The following is a 14699-nucleotide window of genomic DNA, read 5'->3' as shown; positions in this document are numbered from 1 at the left end:
ACTCCCCAGCTGCAGCACAGGAGTGAAAATGAAAGGATCCTGCCTCCTTCACAGCCTCCTCCTCCCCTGGCACTGGGGATTGTGTCTGATTTTGGCTCCCTGCCGCAGCAATCGGGGCCCTTCCTTTGATGCTGAACTCGACTTCGTGCAGGAGTAGAACGGTTGTGTTTGCTTTGAAATCGGCCTCCCTGGGAGGCAGGAAGGAAAAAGGGGCAGGAGGCCTCCAGACCTCTGCTCCAGGAGTTCAGGAACACCAGGAACTCCTGCCTGGACTGGGAGTAGCTGGTTAAATGGGTTTTGTATAAATTATGGGTAAAATAAACTGAACTGGACTGCTTGTGGCTGGAAGTTTCTTTAAGAAATCCTTGAATGGGGGTGGAGGATCCCGAGTTTGGCCTCTGCCTGTGGGGTAGGCTGGACTTGGCACTGCCAGGGGGGAAGTGCACCTTTGGAATGGCTGAGGCCCAGTGGAGGAGCTGCCCTTCCATGGAATGTCAAACCTGAACAGACACCACCTCCCACCTTAGACCCAAGAGTTTATTGAGAGCAGGAATGGCACAAGCTGGCTACTGCTATTTACAGTTTAATTACACAAATCACTACTAAACATCCCCGAGCTGAGACAGCACCAGCTACAATGCACTTCTGATACAAGTTAAATACTCCTTAAAAATGGAAACCTGCAACAGAGGAGCCGGCAGTGAGCTGTGCCCCGGGGGGCTGGGGGGGCTGGGATCTGTGCCCCCGGGGCTGGGGGGGCTGGGATCTGTGCCCCGGGGGCTGGGGGTGCTGAGAGCCAGGGCTGGGGGTGCTGGCATCTGTGTCCCCGGGGGCCGGGGGTGCTGGGATCCGTGCCCCGGGGGGCTGGGGGTGCTGGGAGCCAGGGCTGGGGGGGCTGGGATCTGTGCCCCCGGGGCCTGGGGGGGCTGGGATCTGTGCCCCCGGGGCCTGGGGGGGCTGGGATCTGTGCCCCCGGGGCTGGGGGGGCTGGGATCTGTGCCCCGGGGGCTGGGGGGGCTGGGAGCCAGGGCTGGGGGGGCTGGGATCTGTGCCCCCGGGGGCTGGGGGTGCTGGGATCCGTGCCCCGGGGGGCTGGGGGGGCTGGGAGCCAGGGCTGGGGGGGCTGGGATCTGTGCCCCCGGGGGCTGGGGGGGCTGGGAGCCAGGGCTGGGGGGGCTGGGATCTGTGCCCCCGGGGGCTGGGGGGGCTGGGAGCCGTGCCCCCGGGCTCACACGGCCGTGCCCCTCTCCAGGTTCTGTTTGATCTCAGCCGTGTATTTCCCGTAGAACCTCTCTGCCTTCTGGTTGAACTTGGCGTTCCTCTCGTTGATGTAGTCGATGTCGGCGTCGTCGTTGTAGGGGCGCCTCCTGCTGTACTTCTCCCTCTTCTCGATCCTGGGAAGCAGCAGGGGCTGAGCCCTGGGGCCGCAGCACCCCCAGCCCTGCCCTGCCCTGCCCAGCCCCGTGCCCGTCACTCACTGTTTCTCCAGGTCTGCCACCATCCTGTCCACGCCGTCCTTGGAGGGCACGTGGGTGCCGTGCAGGAGGCTGTCTGAGGTGGGGTACAGCCCTTCCCCGCTGCAGGAGACAGCAGCGGGGCACTCACGCAGCCAGCGGGCATTTCTGACAACCCCCAAGGGTTAAACCCCACCCAGTGCCCCCCCTCCGCCTTCCACCATCCCAGGCTGCTCCCGGCCCCGTGTCCAAGCTGGCCTTGGACACTTCCAGGGATCCAGGAGCAGCCACAGCTTCTCTGGGGAATTTCTGGCCTTCGACACCCTCACAGGGGAGAATTTCTTCCCGATATCTAACCTGAATTTCCCCTCTTTCACTCTGAACCCCTCACCCTTGTCCCACCCTCTGTGTCCTTGTGGTTTCACTGCTTTCCCCTGAGTTTCACTGTCACGCTTCACTCAGCTGTGGGAACCCCAGATTCAGGTGACAAATGTCAATATTAAACCCACGCTCCCCATTATTTTGAGAGGGACCAGCAGGTGCCTCTGAAAGACACACACAGAACCCCCCAGAACTGCTAAATTGGTCTGAATGCAAACCGGGCTGCTTAAAAAACCCAAACTGCCCCAGGAAGTGACTGATTCCACACTGAAACCTCACCTAATTACGTGAATATTTCTTCCAACACAGCAGTGGGAAGAAATGAACCTCATTAATTATCCCTCCTGAAGCAGAGCCAGCTGATATTAAAGAACATCCCAGTGCAGAGGAGGGAAGGATTTCAGTGTTCAGTGTTTGCTGATCCCTCAGAGATCCCCCAGAAGGTATCAAGGACTGAAATGAGGACTCACTATTGCTCCTTGAGCTTCTCATACTGCTCCAGGTCGGGTTTGATCTGCCTGGTCAGCCTCTGGTACTGGCGCAGCTGTGCTGCTGCATAATCTGGGTGAAAGTGAGAAAACAGATTGGCTTTTAGAGCAGTTTTTATATATTTTATATAAAATACATTTTACAGTATTGGCTTTTGCATCCATGCATTGGCTTTTGCAAGTTATTCCTGACCCCGAAGATTTTGATACAGTAAAATTTGTAATTCCTTTTAACTACTTTTTGGTATAGTACAATCTGCCAGCACCATATAGCTAATATATATAAATAGCAGTGTGATAAATGATAAAACTATGTCATGTTAAAATGATTTTATTTGTGTAACTAACTGAAATAATGGTGTGAAATATTCTATGTATAACTCTCATAAACAAACATTTAACCCATGGACTGTAAAAATGTATAAGGAAATTGTTTTAGGATAAAGGTGTGCTTTTGGCAAATATTGCCCCTTTTATCCCTTATTAAACTTCTATTAAAAAATCTAAATATTGAGTTCTGTTTCTTCCATCTGCACCAGAACTGGGGACAAACCATGGCTTTGATCTCACTTTTCACCCAAAATACCAACACAACACAGGTGTTCCTCATGAAGGCAGCTGAGCTGGTACCTGAGAACCCCAGGTCAGGATTTTTCTTCTTCTTCTTCCTCTCCCACCTCTCAGCATCCTCAGCACTGATCTCCAGCAGCTTCACCCGCTCGTAGTCCTCACCCCTGGCTGCACATTCCTGCAGGGCACGGAGAACTCCCCAGTCCCAGTAAAATCCCCAGCAGCCTACCCAGTTCCAGCTCCCCAGCTCAGCCCCCCCGTGCAGGACAGGGACTGAAACCATCAGGAGTTAATTAGCACACAGGGATTTAGGGATGAGATCTGGGAAAGGCTGTGGGAGTTTTTTACCTTCTTCTTCTCCTGCACCTGCAGCTCCCACTCCAGCCGAGCTTTTTTAGCTTCCCAGTTTGGGGGCAATTTCAGCCTTTTGTCCTCCTCCACCACCTCCTGGCTGTTCAGCTTGCAGGCCTCGTACTGGAACCACACACGGCAGCGCTCGAGCACGGGAAGAGAACCCCGAACCCCCGGGGGGGCGAGCACAGAAACAAATCCAACAATCCCAGAGCAATCACGGAGCTCTGGAGATCTCCCAGCCCAACCACATCCCGCTCCGGTCCCCCGTACCCGCTTCATGTGGAGCTCCCGGAACCGGCGCAGCCGCTCCTCCCGCCTCTGCTCCGCCGCCGCCGTCGCGGCCTGGCCGGGCTCCGCCGCTGCCTCCTCCTCCTCCTCCTCCTCTTCGCTCTGCAACGATCCGCACTCAGCCAGGAGCCCAGCGAGGGACCCGGGACCCCCGCCCCGCCCGATCGCGTCCCCGCCTCACCCCGACATCGGCCTCGGGGATCCCCAAACTGCTGAGAGCCGACACCGCCGCCGCCATCGCGCCGCGCCCGCGCTTCCGCCTTCCGGTGTCCTGCGCTTCCGGTGTTCTGGAACTTCCGGTGCTCCGCAGTTCCGGTTTCCGGTTCCTTCCGGGCGCCCCCTAGCGGGCCGGAGGTTCTGCCGCCGACCCCGCTGGATCCTGGAATTCTCCTGAAATCCGGGGGGGGAAAAAATAAAAAATAAAAAAAATCCCTCAGGTGTCCCAAAATAGGAGGAAAGTCAGAGCTTCCCAAAGTTTTGTCGCAACTTCTGAGCAAAGAAAATCAAAATTTCTGTGGCATTGCTGCAGTGGCTGTGTAATTGATCTTCAATGGAGATTTATTACAAATTTATCTCTGCGGTGGTGCGAACACATCTCTGTGTAAAACCTTTCTGTGCGTACAGGAGAGGCGGGAGGGCTCGGGATTTTTGGTTTCATCGGAAGAAAAGCTCCCAAAGCCCTTTGGGTGAAGAATTTTGGGGCTGAGCTGTTTTTTTTTCCCTGGAGCTGTGGCTCCAGCAGAGGGAATCACAGCCCCAGCCATGAGACAAACCCTGCTCTGCTCCTCACAACTCCTCTTTCTGCTCAGCCCCGGTGCCTGCTGAGGGAATAAAAATATCGAGAGGCACCCCAGAAAACGGTGTCATTATCCTTTTTATCCCTTATTAAATACTTTATAAAATTTTTAAAGAATAAGCTGTATTTTTTACAGCGGGGCCTGAGGCAGGGATGAGCAGCTTTGGTTGGCCCTGATGAGGGAAAGGGGAGATTGTCCTGCTGGGGTTTGGGGTTTGGGACAGGGATGTCACTCCTGTGTCCCTGTGAGTCCCCACGGCACACCAGCCCCACCACTGCCACCTGTGCCCACCCTGGACTTTTTGAGTCCCCCAAAACATCCAAGGTGGGGCAGGCTCCGCACCTGGCTGGGGACATCCGTGCCCCATTGTCACTGATCCCGAGGGCTGGGAGTGGGGCTGAGCATCCCTGTCCCCCTGTGTCCCTGTACCCCTGTGTCCCTGTACCCCTGTACCCCTGTGTCCCTGTGCCCCTGTGCCCCTGTGTCCCTGTGTCCCCGTGTCCCTGTGTCCCTGTGCCCCTGTACCCCTGTACCCCTGTGTCCCTGTGTCCCTGTGTCCCCGTGCCCCTGTGTCCCTGTGTCCCTGTGTCCCTGTGCCCCTGTACCCCTGTGTCCCTGTGCCCCTGTACCCCTGTGTCCCTGTGTCCCTGTGTCCCCGTGTCCCTGTGTCCCTGTGTCCCTGTGTCCCTGTGTCCCTGTACCCCTGTACCCCTGTGCCCCTGTGCCCCTGTGCCCCTGTGTCCCTGTGTCCCTGTGTCCCTGTGTCCCTGTACCCCTGTACCCCTGTACCCCTGTGTCCCTGTGTCCCTGTGCCCCTGTGCCCCTGTGTCCCTGTGTCCCTGTGTCCCTGTGTCCCTGTACCCCTGTGTCCCTGTGTCCCTGTGTCCCTGTGTCCCTGTACCCCTGTGCCCCTGTGTCACTGTGCCCCTGTGTCCCTGTGTCCCTGTGTCCCTGTGTCCCTGTGCCCCTGTGTCCCTGTCCCTGTGTCCCTGTGTCCCTGTGTCCCTGTGCCCCTGTGTCCCTGTGCCCCTGTACCCCTGTGTCCCTGTGCCCCTGTGTCACTGTGCCCCTGTGTCCCTGTCCCTGTGTCCCTGTGTCACTGTGTCCCTGTGTCCCTGTGTCCCTGTGTCCCTGTGCCCCTGTGTCCCTGTCCCTGTGCCCCTGTGTCCCTGTGCCCCTGTGTCCCTGTGTCCCTGTACCCCTGTACCCCTGTACCCCTGTACCCCTGTGTCCCTGTCCCTGTGTCCCTGTGTCCCTGTGTCCCTGCATCCCCGCATCCCCCAGCGCTGTTTCCCGCAGCCGCAGCGCTCGGAGCACGCAGCAGGATGAGGAGGCAGCTGGGGAACAGCTCGGGGCTGGGGCAGGAAATGCGAGCGGCTCCTGCAGCTGCAGCAGCGGGGCTGCAGAGCTGAGCCCTGCGAGCTGAGCCCTGCGAGCTGAGCCCTGAGCTCCGAGCCGCACACGCGAGGGGACACGGGACACCAGCGCTGGTGGCACCGGGGACACCGGGAGGGGACAGCTCGGGGGGACTGGGCTGGGCTGGGCTGGTCCTGCCAGGGCAGCTGGACAGGGGGGACCTGGGGGGACACACGAGTGACCATCAGAGACCTGGGGGACACAGGAGTGACCATCACAGAGCTGGGGGGACACAGGGGTGACCATCAGAGACCTGGGGGACACAGGAGTGACCATCACAGAGCTGGGGGGACACAGGGGTGACCATCAGAGACCTGGGGGACACAGGAGTGACCATCACAGAGCTGGGGGACACAGGGGTGACCATCAGAGACCTGGGGGACACAAGAGTGACCATCACAGCTCAGGACATAGATGTGACCCGCTGTGGTGTATGTCCAAGCTGTGGCACTGCACACCCAAAACATGGAATTGCACACCAGAACACGGAACTGCACACCCAAAACTTGGAATTTCACACCCAAACCACTGCCCTGCACACCCAACCCCTCCATGTCCCTGTCCCCAGGGCTGGGGGTCACCACCATCATTTTTCTGGGACCCTCCCAAGCCTCCCCTGTCCCCCTGCCCAGCCCCAGGAGCTGCACCCCGAGGGTGCAGACCCCTGATAAGAGCTCTGGGGTGACATAAGGGATGCTGCTCCCCCCAGCCCTGGCCAGGATGTTCCCCTTCGAGAGGGCCAAATTCACCCGAGATGAGTCAGTTCCTCCGAGCTGCAGCCCCTGTTCTACATGGAACTGGAATTTTTCATTTCATTTGGGCGCAGCGGGGGGAGGCAGAGCTGGAGGAGACAATGGAGGCAGCTCCGACCCAAGGGGAGCAGAGAAACACAAACATTCTAAAACCTAAAAATACATTCATGGCAGTGACAGGCAGAGCAGCTCTGCCTGTGCTCACTGTCAGCTCTGCAAGAGGCTCCTGGGCACTGGGATTTAGGGATTTGGGAGAATTCCCTGCTGTGCCCAAAATTACAAAAAAAAAAAAAAATCTCTCTGAAAATAGGGGGGGGGGGGGGGGGGAAACAAACAAACAAACAAAAAAAGGTAAATTGGGGAAAAAAAAGTAAAAATCGGGAAAGAAGCAGAAAAAATGGTTGGGGGGGACACTAGGCACATGCAGCAGTGATGTCTGGAGAGGCTGGACAGAGCTAAAGGAATAAAGCAGGGATTTATTAGAAATATTTAGAAGTATTTATTAAAAGTCCTTCAAAGGATTCACCAGAGCCTGGCTGAGGTTACACCCAAGTTGAGCTCTGAGTCAGGAGTTTTCACACTTTTTTATAAGTTTTGGTGCATTCCCATGTTGGGGTTCATTGTCCAGTTCCAGCTCCAGGTTCTGCAGTCCCATCCTCCCAGATTCTCTCCTCAATTTGGGGTTTTTTTTGCACTTTCTGGAGCTGAGGTGTCCTTGGTTGTGGGGCTGGGTAAGGATTGTTTTGTGTGACTGAGCTGAGAGCAGAACCTGGAACGCTTTTTATGGAGTTCAGAGTTCTGTCCTAGAGCAGGGCAGAATGTGGGAAAGGTAAAAGCTACAACTGAAGGCATTGAGACACTCAGGGAATCCCAGAATGATTTGGGATGGAAGGACCTTCAAACTCACCCCATTCCACACCTTCCACTGTCCAGCCTGGCCCTGGACACTTCCAGGGGCAGCTGCAGTTCCACCTTCTCTGTGCCAGGACCTCCCCACGCTCACAGAGGAGGATTTATCCCCGATATTCCATCTACAGCTCTTTTAGCTTAAAACTCTTCCCCTTTGGAACCCCCATTTCTCCCACCTGGGGAATCTCAGACCTGGGACTGGATCCAGTGGGATACTGGGATCAAAGTGCCTGGGAAGCCTTTTGCAAGCACCAGCACTGATCTGAGGCAAGAAGAAAACTGGGCCTGAAACTTGCACAGGACCCAAGAAAACTTGCAATATTAACATTAATCCAGCAAAAAGGGGGATCTGAAGTGTTGGGAAATTATTTAGGGACAGGTCTTCTTGTGTGTGGGTCATTAACCATGGGGGAATTTGGAGGGAAGGGAAAAGTGAAGTGAGTTTGGTTTTTAGGTGGAAGAGAAGCTGGTTCTGTGTCAGGCTGGTTCCTCTCCATCACAGGCTCCTGTTTGTGTCCTCTTGGGTTGCAATTACAATCTTTCAGATCAGACACAAAATCATTGGGCTGGAGAGCCAAAAGTACCTGGCTAATGGGATTAACAGAAATTAACCTGGTTACGTGGGGACTCCATCGAAAATGAGAAAGTGCTGATGGCCAAAATCAATTCCTCCCCAGCCAAATGACTGCAGGCCTGGCTTAGGGTTTCAGTTTAATGCTCAGCCCTCCAACAATGAGTAGGATGGGATTGAATTAGGTCCTGATCGAGGAGTTCAAAGGATACCAGTGGTTTGTCTTTAATGCCAGCAGCCAGCCACGGGGGGAAAATGGGAAATCCTCCCTGGAATCTCAGGGAGGGTCCTGTGGATGCTCCTGTGATGGGGAAAAATGGGAAATCCTCCCTGGAATCACAGGGAGGGTCCTGTGGGTGTTCCTGTGATGGGAAAAAATGGGAAATCCTCCCTGGAATCACCGGGAGAGTCCTGTGGGTGTCCCTGGTGCCCTCATGAGGGGCTGCCTTGCCCAGCCCTTCCCTGCCCGTGATCCAGCCCAGGATCAGAGCTGGAACTGGGGCAGTGGGCTGGGAGAATGGGGTGGGGTGGTTTGGGATCACCATGGGCTGGGAGAGAGGGACGGGATGATTTGGGATCCGCAGCGGGCTGAGGGAATGGGACGGGATGATTTGGGACCCAGAGTAGAACGGGGCGATGGGACGGTTTGGCATCCGCAACCCCAAAATGTGATCAATCCCAGCCTTCCCAGGCAGGGCCGCTCCCCCCGGAGCCTCTCCGAGCCTGCGGAGGGTGGCAGCTCCCGGCAGCTCCCACCCGCTCTCATCTTTTCCCCTAAAAGCCGGAACCCGGCGGAGTTTCCTGGATGAGAGCAGCTCGGTCATTACCGCGCATTGGAAATTATCGGATTTTTTATCGCGCAGACCCCGAGGCTGTGCCTTTGTCCCCTGGGGGACAGCCCGGCCCATGTCCCCTCCCGCAGCGGCACCCGAGGGGAGCTGGGGATATGGGGGTGTCCTGGAGCTCCCCAAACCCGCGGGCATGGAGAGCTGAGAATGCCACAAGTGACAAATCATTAATTGTCCCCAACGGGGGAAGCGGGGACCTGCTGGGGAGGGGCGAGGGACGATGAACGGTGCCCTGGGTGCTCAGGATTTGCTCCGGTCGCCGTTTTGGGACAGCCCGGGGGTGCACCCCAAGGATGGAGCCATCCCTGCGGGGCTGCAGCCTCTCCGGGGGCTCAGGGAGGGAGGATAACGTCACGTTTCCCCCGGATCAATGAAGATTTTGGTTCGGGAGTTATTAGCCCGGTGTCATAAACTATCTGAAAACCACAAAAGTAAAATAATAAATCTCCCTGTTTGCCTCCCGCGCGGGGTTTTTAAGTAGCCGGGTCCCTGCAGGCAGCGGTTCGATATCGCAGCGGACACAAATCACCCAGACAGAGCCGGATTTTGGGGAATATCCGTCCGGCTTCGCTGTTTTCCAGCACTCGGCCGTGGGCAGGGAAGCTCCTGGGGCAGGACTGGGGGGCACTGGGGGGACTGGGCTGAGGTGGCTCCCGGGGATGTGTCCCTGTCCCACAGCGGGGACGTTTGGGATGTCCCTTGCGTGGGGAAGAGACACGACTTAATGACATGAAGAGACACGATTTAATGACTTCAGGCATCGTTAAATCACTCAGATGAAGCTGGTGCTGGTAAAGCAGAGGAGCGCACCCCTAAACTGGGGGTCAGCGGCTGGGGGGGACAGGGGACAGCTTCTCCCAGTGCTCCCAGTGCCTCCAGTACCCCTCCCCTGGCTACTGCCCTGCCCTGCTGGGGGTTCTGGGGGTTCCGGGGGTATCGGTGCCAGCAGCAGGGCTGTCCCTGGAGCCCCGGAGGTGTCGGGGTGTCCCCTGACCCCTCCCAGCCACAGGTTTGCTTTTTAGAGCTCTTCCCGGTGCCATTTCCCGGTGTTTTTATCTCCTGGGCCGTGGCCGCTGCATCTTCCTTCCCTCCCTCGTTATTTCCAGCCTGCTCCATCCCAGAGGGCTCCCACTCGAAACCCACCAGAATTAACCTCTAGAGGGAAAAAAAATAACCCCGGCAAGATAAATAATCCCGACTAAATATATAACCCCCACTAAATAAGTAACCCCGACAAAACAAGCCCGACTGGATAACTAACCCCGACTAAATAATAAACCCCGACTAAAACCTAACCCCGACTAAAAACCCCGACAGGGGCGATTTCGGGCAGGGCCAGCGCGTTCCCTCTGCAGCCGGAGCCGGAGAAAACTTCCAGAAGCAGAGAGGAGGAAAATCTGCCCGGGAGGGAAAAGGAGCGATGGGGGAGCCCGGCTGCGTTCCAGGTACGGGGCAGTCAGCGCCGGGCGTTAACGAGAGCAGCTCCAAGGGGATCTGTGGGGCTGTGCTGTCCCTTTTCCAGGGACACATCCCGGCCTCGGGGACCCCCAGGCTCGGCCCCTGTGTCCGGGCAGGGCCGGGAGCGGCGCTTCCCGTGCGGACACCTGGAACAGCGGAACCCCCGCGTTGTTCAAAGGGCCGGAGCCTCTTCCCCTGTCCGCGGGGAGCCCGAGCGGGGTCCCGCTCCCTCCGTGCCCCCCGAGCCACCCCCGAGCTGGGAGGGATCGGGGTTCACAGGCTGCCGGAGCCGGAGGGGAGCGCGCATCCCGCTCGCCATGCGCTCGCCAGCCGCTGGAGCAGGATGCTCGCCCCGGGTTCGTGCCTCACACACCATTCCTGCCGGCACGGGGAGGGATTTTTGTGGTTCTGGAGCCGGCATGGAAACAGGTGCAGCTTCCTGGGTTTCTGCTGAGGCCCTGCTTTGGCCCCTAAAGTGTTAAGTGAGTGCTAAGCCCTATAAAATTACCCTTTCAGCTACTATTTCTGCACAAAAGGCTCTCTGCGACCAGATATGCCAAAGAATCTGATGAAGTAATACGTCTATTCTCATTTGTGACATTTATTATTAACAGGGAAAAGAAAAAAACCAAACAAACAAACAAAACAAAACAAAAAAACAAACCCGACAATTCCCAGTCAGAAAGAACTCTTAATTGAAGCACCATTGTGCCGTGGTAACTGCTATTAAATTAATCTGCTGCATTCCTTTCCACCCACACGCTTTAAAACTTCCTGGTTATAATTAGAACCATTTAAAACCAATTTGACACTCCTCGGATGATGCAGTTCAGATGCTTAATATGGTGAGACTTTGGTGAAAGGAGCGGAGAAGGGCTGCGAGCAAGCTGGGGCTGCTCGGGGAGGAGCAGAGCCGGGAGCTGCTCTAAAATTCCAGAGGGAATTTCGAGTTTAGCGCTGCTCTGAGCCTGCTCCATCCCGCTTGTCCCGTGGGAGATGCTCCTGCCCAGAGCATCCCTCACCCAGAGCCCCCCACGGCTGCTGGCCAGGAGGTTTTGGGAGGTTCGGGGTTTGTTTTGGGTGCCCCTCGAGCTGTCCCCTCCTTTGCGGCAGCTGGGGAAGGCACCGAAGGCAAGAATTCCCCGACGGAAAAGCGTTCGGGTGTTTTGGTGTGGGGAAAAGGCGCCCGAGCTCAGGGCTGAGAGGGAATTTTGGGAATTTAGAGGTGTGGGGATGTCACCCAGCCCTGCACCGACTCTGCGGGCTTAGGAAATCTTGGAGGATGCTGGTCCAGGGCCGGGTTTGGGGGAATATTCTCTGAGGTGAGAAACCACGCCGAGAGCCGGCGGGCGTCACTTCTGCAAACGCGTTCGTGCTCGCCGCCCTTATCCGTCCCCCTCGGAACCACCCGGGTGCCATTTGATGCTATCGGGGGGCCAGGCCCGGGCTCCCAGCGCATCCCCGGCCGTCCCCAGGCACCGCCGGTTCCTCCGGGAGAGTCCCGGTATCTCCCGTGTCACCTTCTGCTTCCTTCTGCGTGCGGCTTTGGCTGCGGGGCCATGTGCTCGCCAGGGCCCCGCCGCTTCCTCCCCCTCTCCTGGGGCCTTTTCCTCCCGGTTCCCACCTTGGGTCACCCCCGGGGCCGGGGGCGGGGGGGGGGGGAGGAGGTTCCAGGGCTCGGAGTTTTGGGCTCCGACCCCTCGGATCAAACCTCGCTCGTCCCGGTTCCTCCCGCTGCGCTTCCAGCTTCGCTGTCCGCCCTCGGGACGTGGAACCCGCAGAAATTCGGGAAGGTTGCGGCGGTCCCAGAGCTCCCCGGGTCCGTTCGGGCCCCGAGCGGGGGCTGGGACGGCTCCTGGCGCTGCTCGGAGCTGCCGGCGGCTCCCGACGCGTCCCGGGCCCCCCGAGCCTTTCCGTTTGTCCCTCGGCCCCCCTTGCCCGGCCCTGTCTCGGTTCCCGTCTCCCGCAGATCCCCCCGAGCCCACCCGTGCCAGGCCCCAGCCGTGCCAAGAACAAGGAAATCCCGGATTTATCCCAAAACCAGGTCCCTGCTCTGGGACAGGACTCCCAGCTGGGGCTGGGCTGGCGCCGCTGCCTGGGCACGTTTGCCTTGTTTTGGTTTAGTTTTTTTATTTTTTTAAATGCACAAACTCCATTTTTTTTTAAATTACTTTTTGAATTTTTTCCCTTCTTCCGCCCTGGAGCACGATCAACCCCCCAGAGCTCAGAGGTTATTTATGCTTTTGTCTGATCGCTGTTGCTTGGTTTTGGGTTGGGCCGTTCCTATTTTATTTTATTTTATTTTGTTTTGTTTTGTTTTATTTTATTTTATTTTATTTTGTTTTGTTTTGTTTTGTTTTGTTTTATTTTATTTTGTTTTGTTTTATTTTATTTTATTTTATTTTATTTTATTTTATTTTATTTATTTTGTTTCATTTTATTTTATTTTATTTTATTTTGTTTTGTTTTGTTTTATTTTGTTTTATTTATTTTGTTTCATTTTATTTTATTTTATTTTGTTTATTTTATTTGTTTATTTTATTTTATTTTATTTTATTTTATTTTATTTATTTTGTTTTGTTTTATTTTATTTATTTTATTTGTTTATTTTATATTATTTATTTTATTTTATTTCATTTATTTTATTTTATTTATTTTATTTATTTAATTTATTTAATTTAATTTTATTTTATTTCCACACCTCCCCCCCTCTCAACCCCCCCCTTGCTACTTCGTAATTTTTTCCCAACTTTGGAAGCGCAACTTTGGAGTGGCCAAAGGCAAAAAAAAAAAAAAAAAAAAGAACAAAAAAGAAAATAAAACAAAACAAGGATATTTCTGCTACCCTGTTAACTTCTCAAAAATGCTGCGTGCCTGGAGCACGGCGGGAGGATAACGAGAAGCGGCCAGGCCGGGTAAAATTAGCCCGGGGGGCGGAGAGGGGGAAGCGGCTCCATCCTGGAGCCCCCGCAGCCCAGATGGCCTCGGGAGCTCATCCCGTGCGGCGGGATTTGGGATTTATCCCTCTGGATGTTCAGCCCGGCTCCCTTTGCCTCCTCCCTCCCAAAGCCAGCCCGGGAATTTGTTCTTTACCTTCTCCCCGAGCTGGGAGGTTTCCCCGGCTGCTCCTCACCCCCTCCCCAAAATGGGCCAAAAAATTTGGCTCCGTGTTCCCATCCCGGGTGTCACAAAGGGAGGAGCCCTCCCTGTCCCCCAGCCCCGCCAGGACACCGCGTCCCCCCGGGCCACTTATCCCAGGGTTATCCCAGAATTATCCCAGGGTTATCCCAGAATTATCCCAGAATTATTCCAGAATTATCCCAGGGTTATCCCAGAATTATCCCAGAATTATCCCAGGGTTATTCCAGAATTATCCCAGGGTTATCCCAGAATTATTCCAGGGTTATTCCAGAATTATTCCAGGATTATTCCAGAATTATCCCAGAATTATTCCAAGGTTATCCCAGAATTATCCCAGAATTATCCCAGAATTATTCCAGAATTATCCCAGGGTTATTCCAGAATTATTCCAGGGTTATTCCAGAATTATTCCGGGATTATTCCAGGGTTATTCCAGAATTATTCCAGAATTATTCCGGGATTATTCCAGAATTATTCCAGAATTATTCCAGGGTTATACCAGAATTATTCCAGAGTTATTCCAGAATTATTCCAGAATTATTCCAGGGTTATTCCAGGATTATTCCAGGGTTATTCTAGAATTATTCCAGGGTTATTCCAGGGTTATCTCGGAGTTAATCCAGAGATATTCCAGGGTTATCCCAGAGATATTCCAGTGCTATTCCAGTGTTATTCCAGGATTATTCCAGGGTTATTCCAGGATTATTCCAGGGTTATTTCAGAATTATTCCAGGGTTATTCCAGGGTTATCCCAGAGATATTCCAGTGCTATTCCAGTGTTATTCCAGGATTATTCCAGGGTAATTCCAGAATCATTCCAGTTGTTTCCAAGCGTGCCCCGGCAGGGAGGCGGGAGCTGGGCTCTGCCATCCTTTGTCACCGTGGCCATCCCTCGGTGTCCCCACGGGCACCCAGCAGCCCCGGGGCCGGCTTTTGTCACCTGTGGAATGTGCTGGTGCCACCTGGATGGAAACGGGATTGAAGTGATCCAGGCTGGGGGGTTTTAGGATCCCTGATACCCGTGGGGGGGTCCCGGTGTCTGGATTTGGGGTTTTTTTGTTTTTGGTTTGGTTTTTTTTTTTTTTTTTTTGGTATTTCTGTGAAACCCCACGGGCTGCGCTGTCATTTACCCACAGAAATTCCCGTGAAATAATGGGATTTGGGAATCACTGCTGGGAATCGGGGGGGGATCCGCGCTGAGAATTCTGTTGGAGCTGCTATGGGCACGGCAGAGCGTGACTGGAGGGGAAAATGAGAGGGGTCAATTGTGTT

General features: G+C 55.0%; 1 protein-coding gene across 2 annotated transcripts; it reads right to left on the bottom strand.

Annotated features, from left to right (window-relative positions):
• Positions 1-932: 932 nt before the first annotated feature.
• Positions 933-4190, bottom strand: SYF2 (SYF2 pre-mRNA splicing factor). Of its 2 annotated transcripts, none has more exons than XR_009933981.1 (8): positions 3717-4190; positions 3518-3637; positions 3242-3367; positions 2954-3071; positions 2306-2396; positions 1479-1577; positions 1169-1394; positions 933-948 (listed from the first exon to the last, which is right to left on the bottom strand). XR_009933981.1 is itself a non-coding variant. In XM_062509321.1 (8 exons), exons 1-7 carry the CDS (start codon positions 3771-3773, stop codon positions 1229-1231), a joined length of 777 nt encoding a protein of 258 aa, XP_062365305.1. In that variant the 5' UTR covers positions 3774-4190; the 3' UTR covers positions 934-1003; positions 1193-1228. The 2 variants fall into 2 exon arrangements, 1 of the variants encoding a protein (XP_062365305.1); XM_062509321.1 differs by having other exon boundaries at positions 934-1003; positions 1193-1394.
• Positions 4191-14699: the final 10509 nt, after the last annotated feature.

This window comes from Cinclus cinclus, chromosome 26 (assembly GCF_963662255.1).
Source record: "Cinclus cinclus chromosome 26, bCinCin1.1, whole genome shotgun sequence".
In the NCBI taxonomy this organism is placed as follows: domain Eukaryota; kingdom Metazoa; phylum Chordata; class Aves; order Passeriformes; family Cinclidae; genus Cinclus; species Cinclus cinclus.
This window is presented reverse-complemented; position numbering and strand designations above follow the sequence as displayed.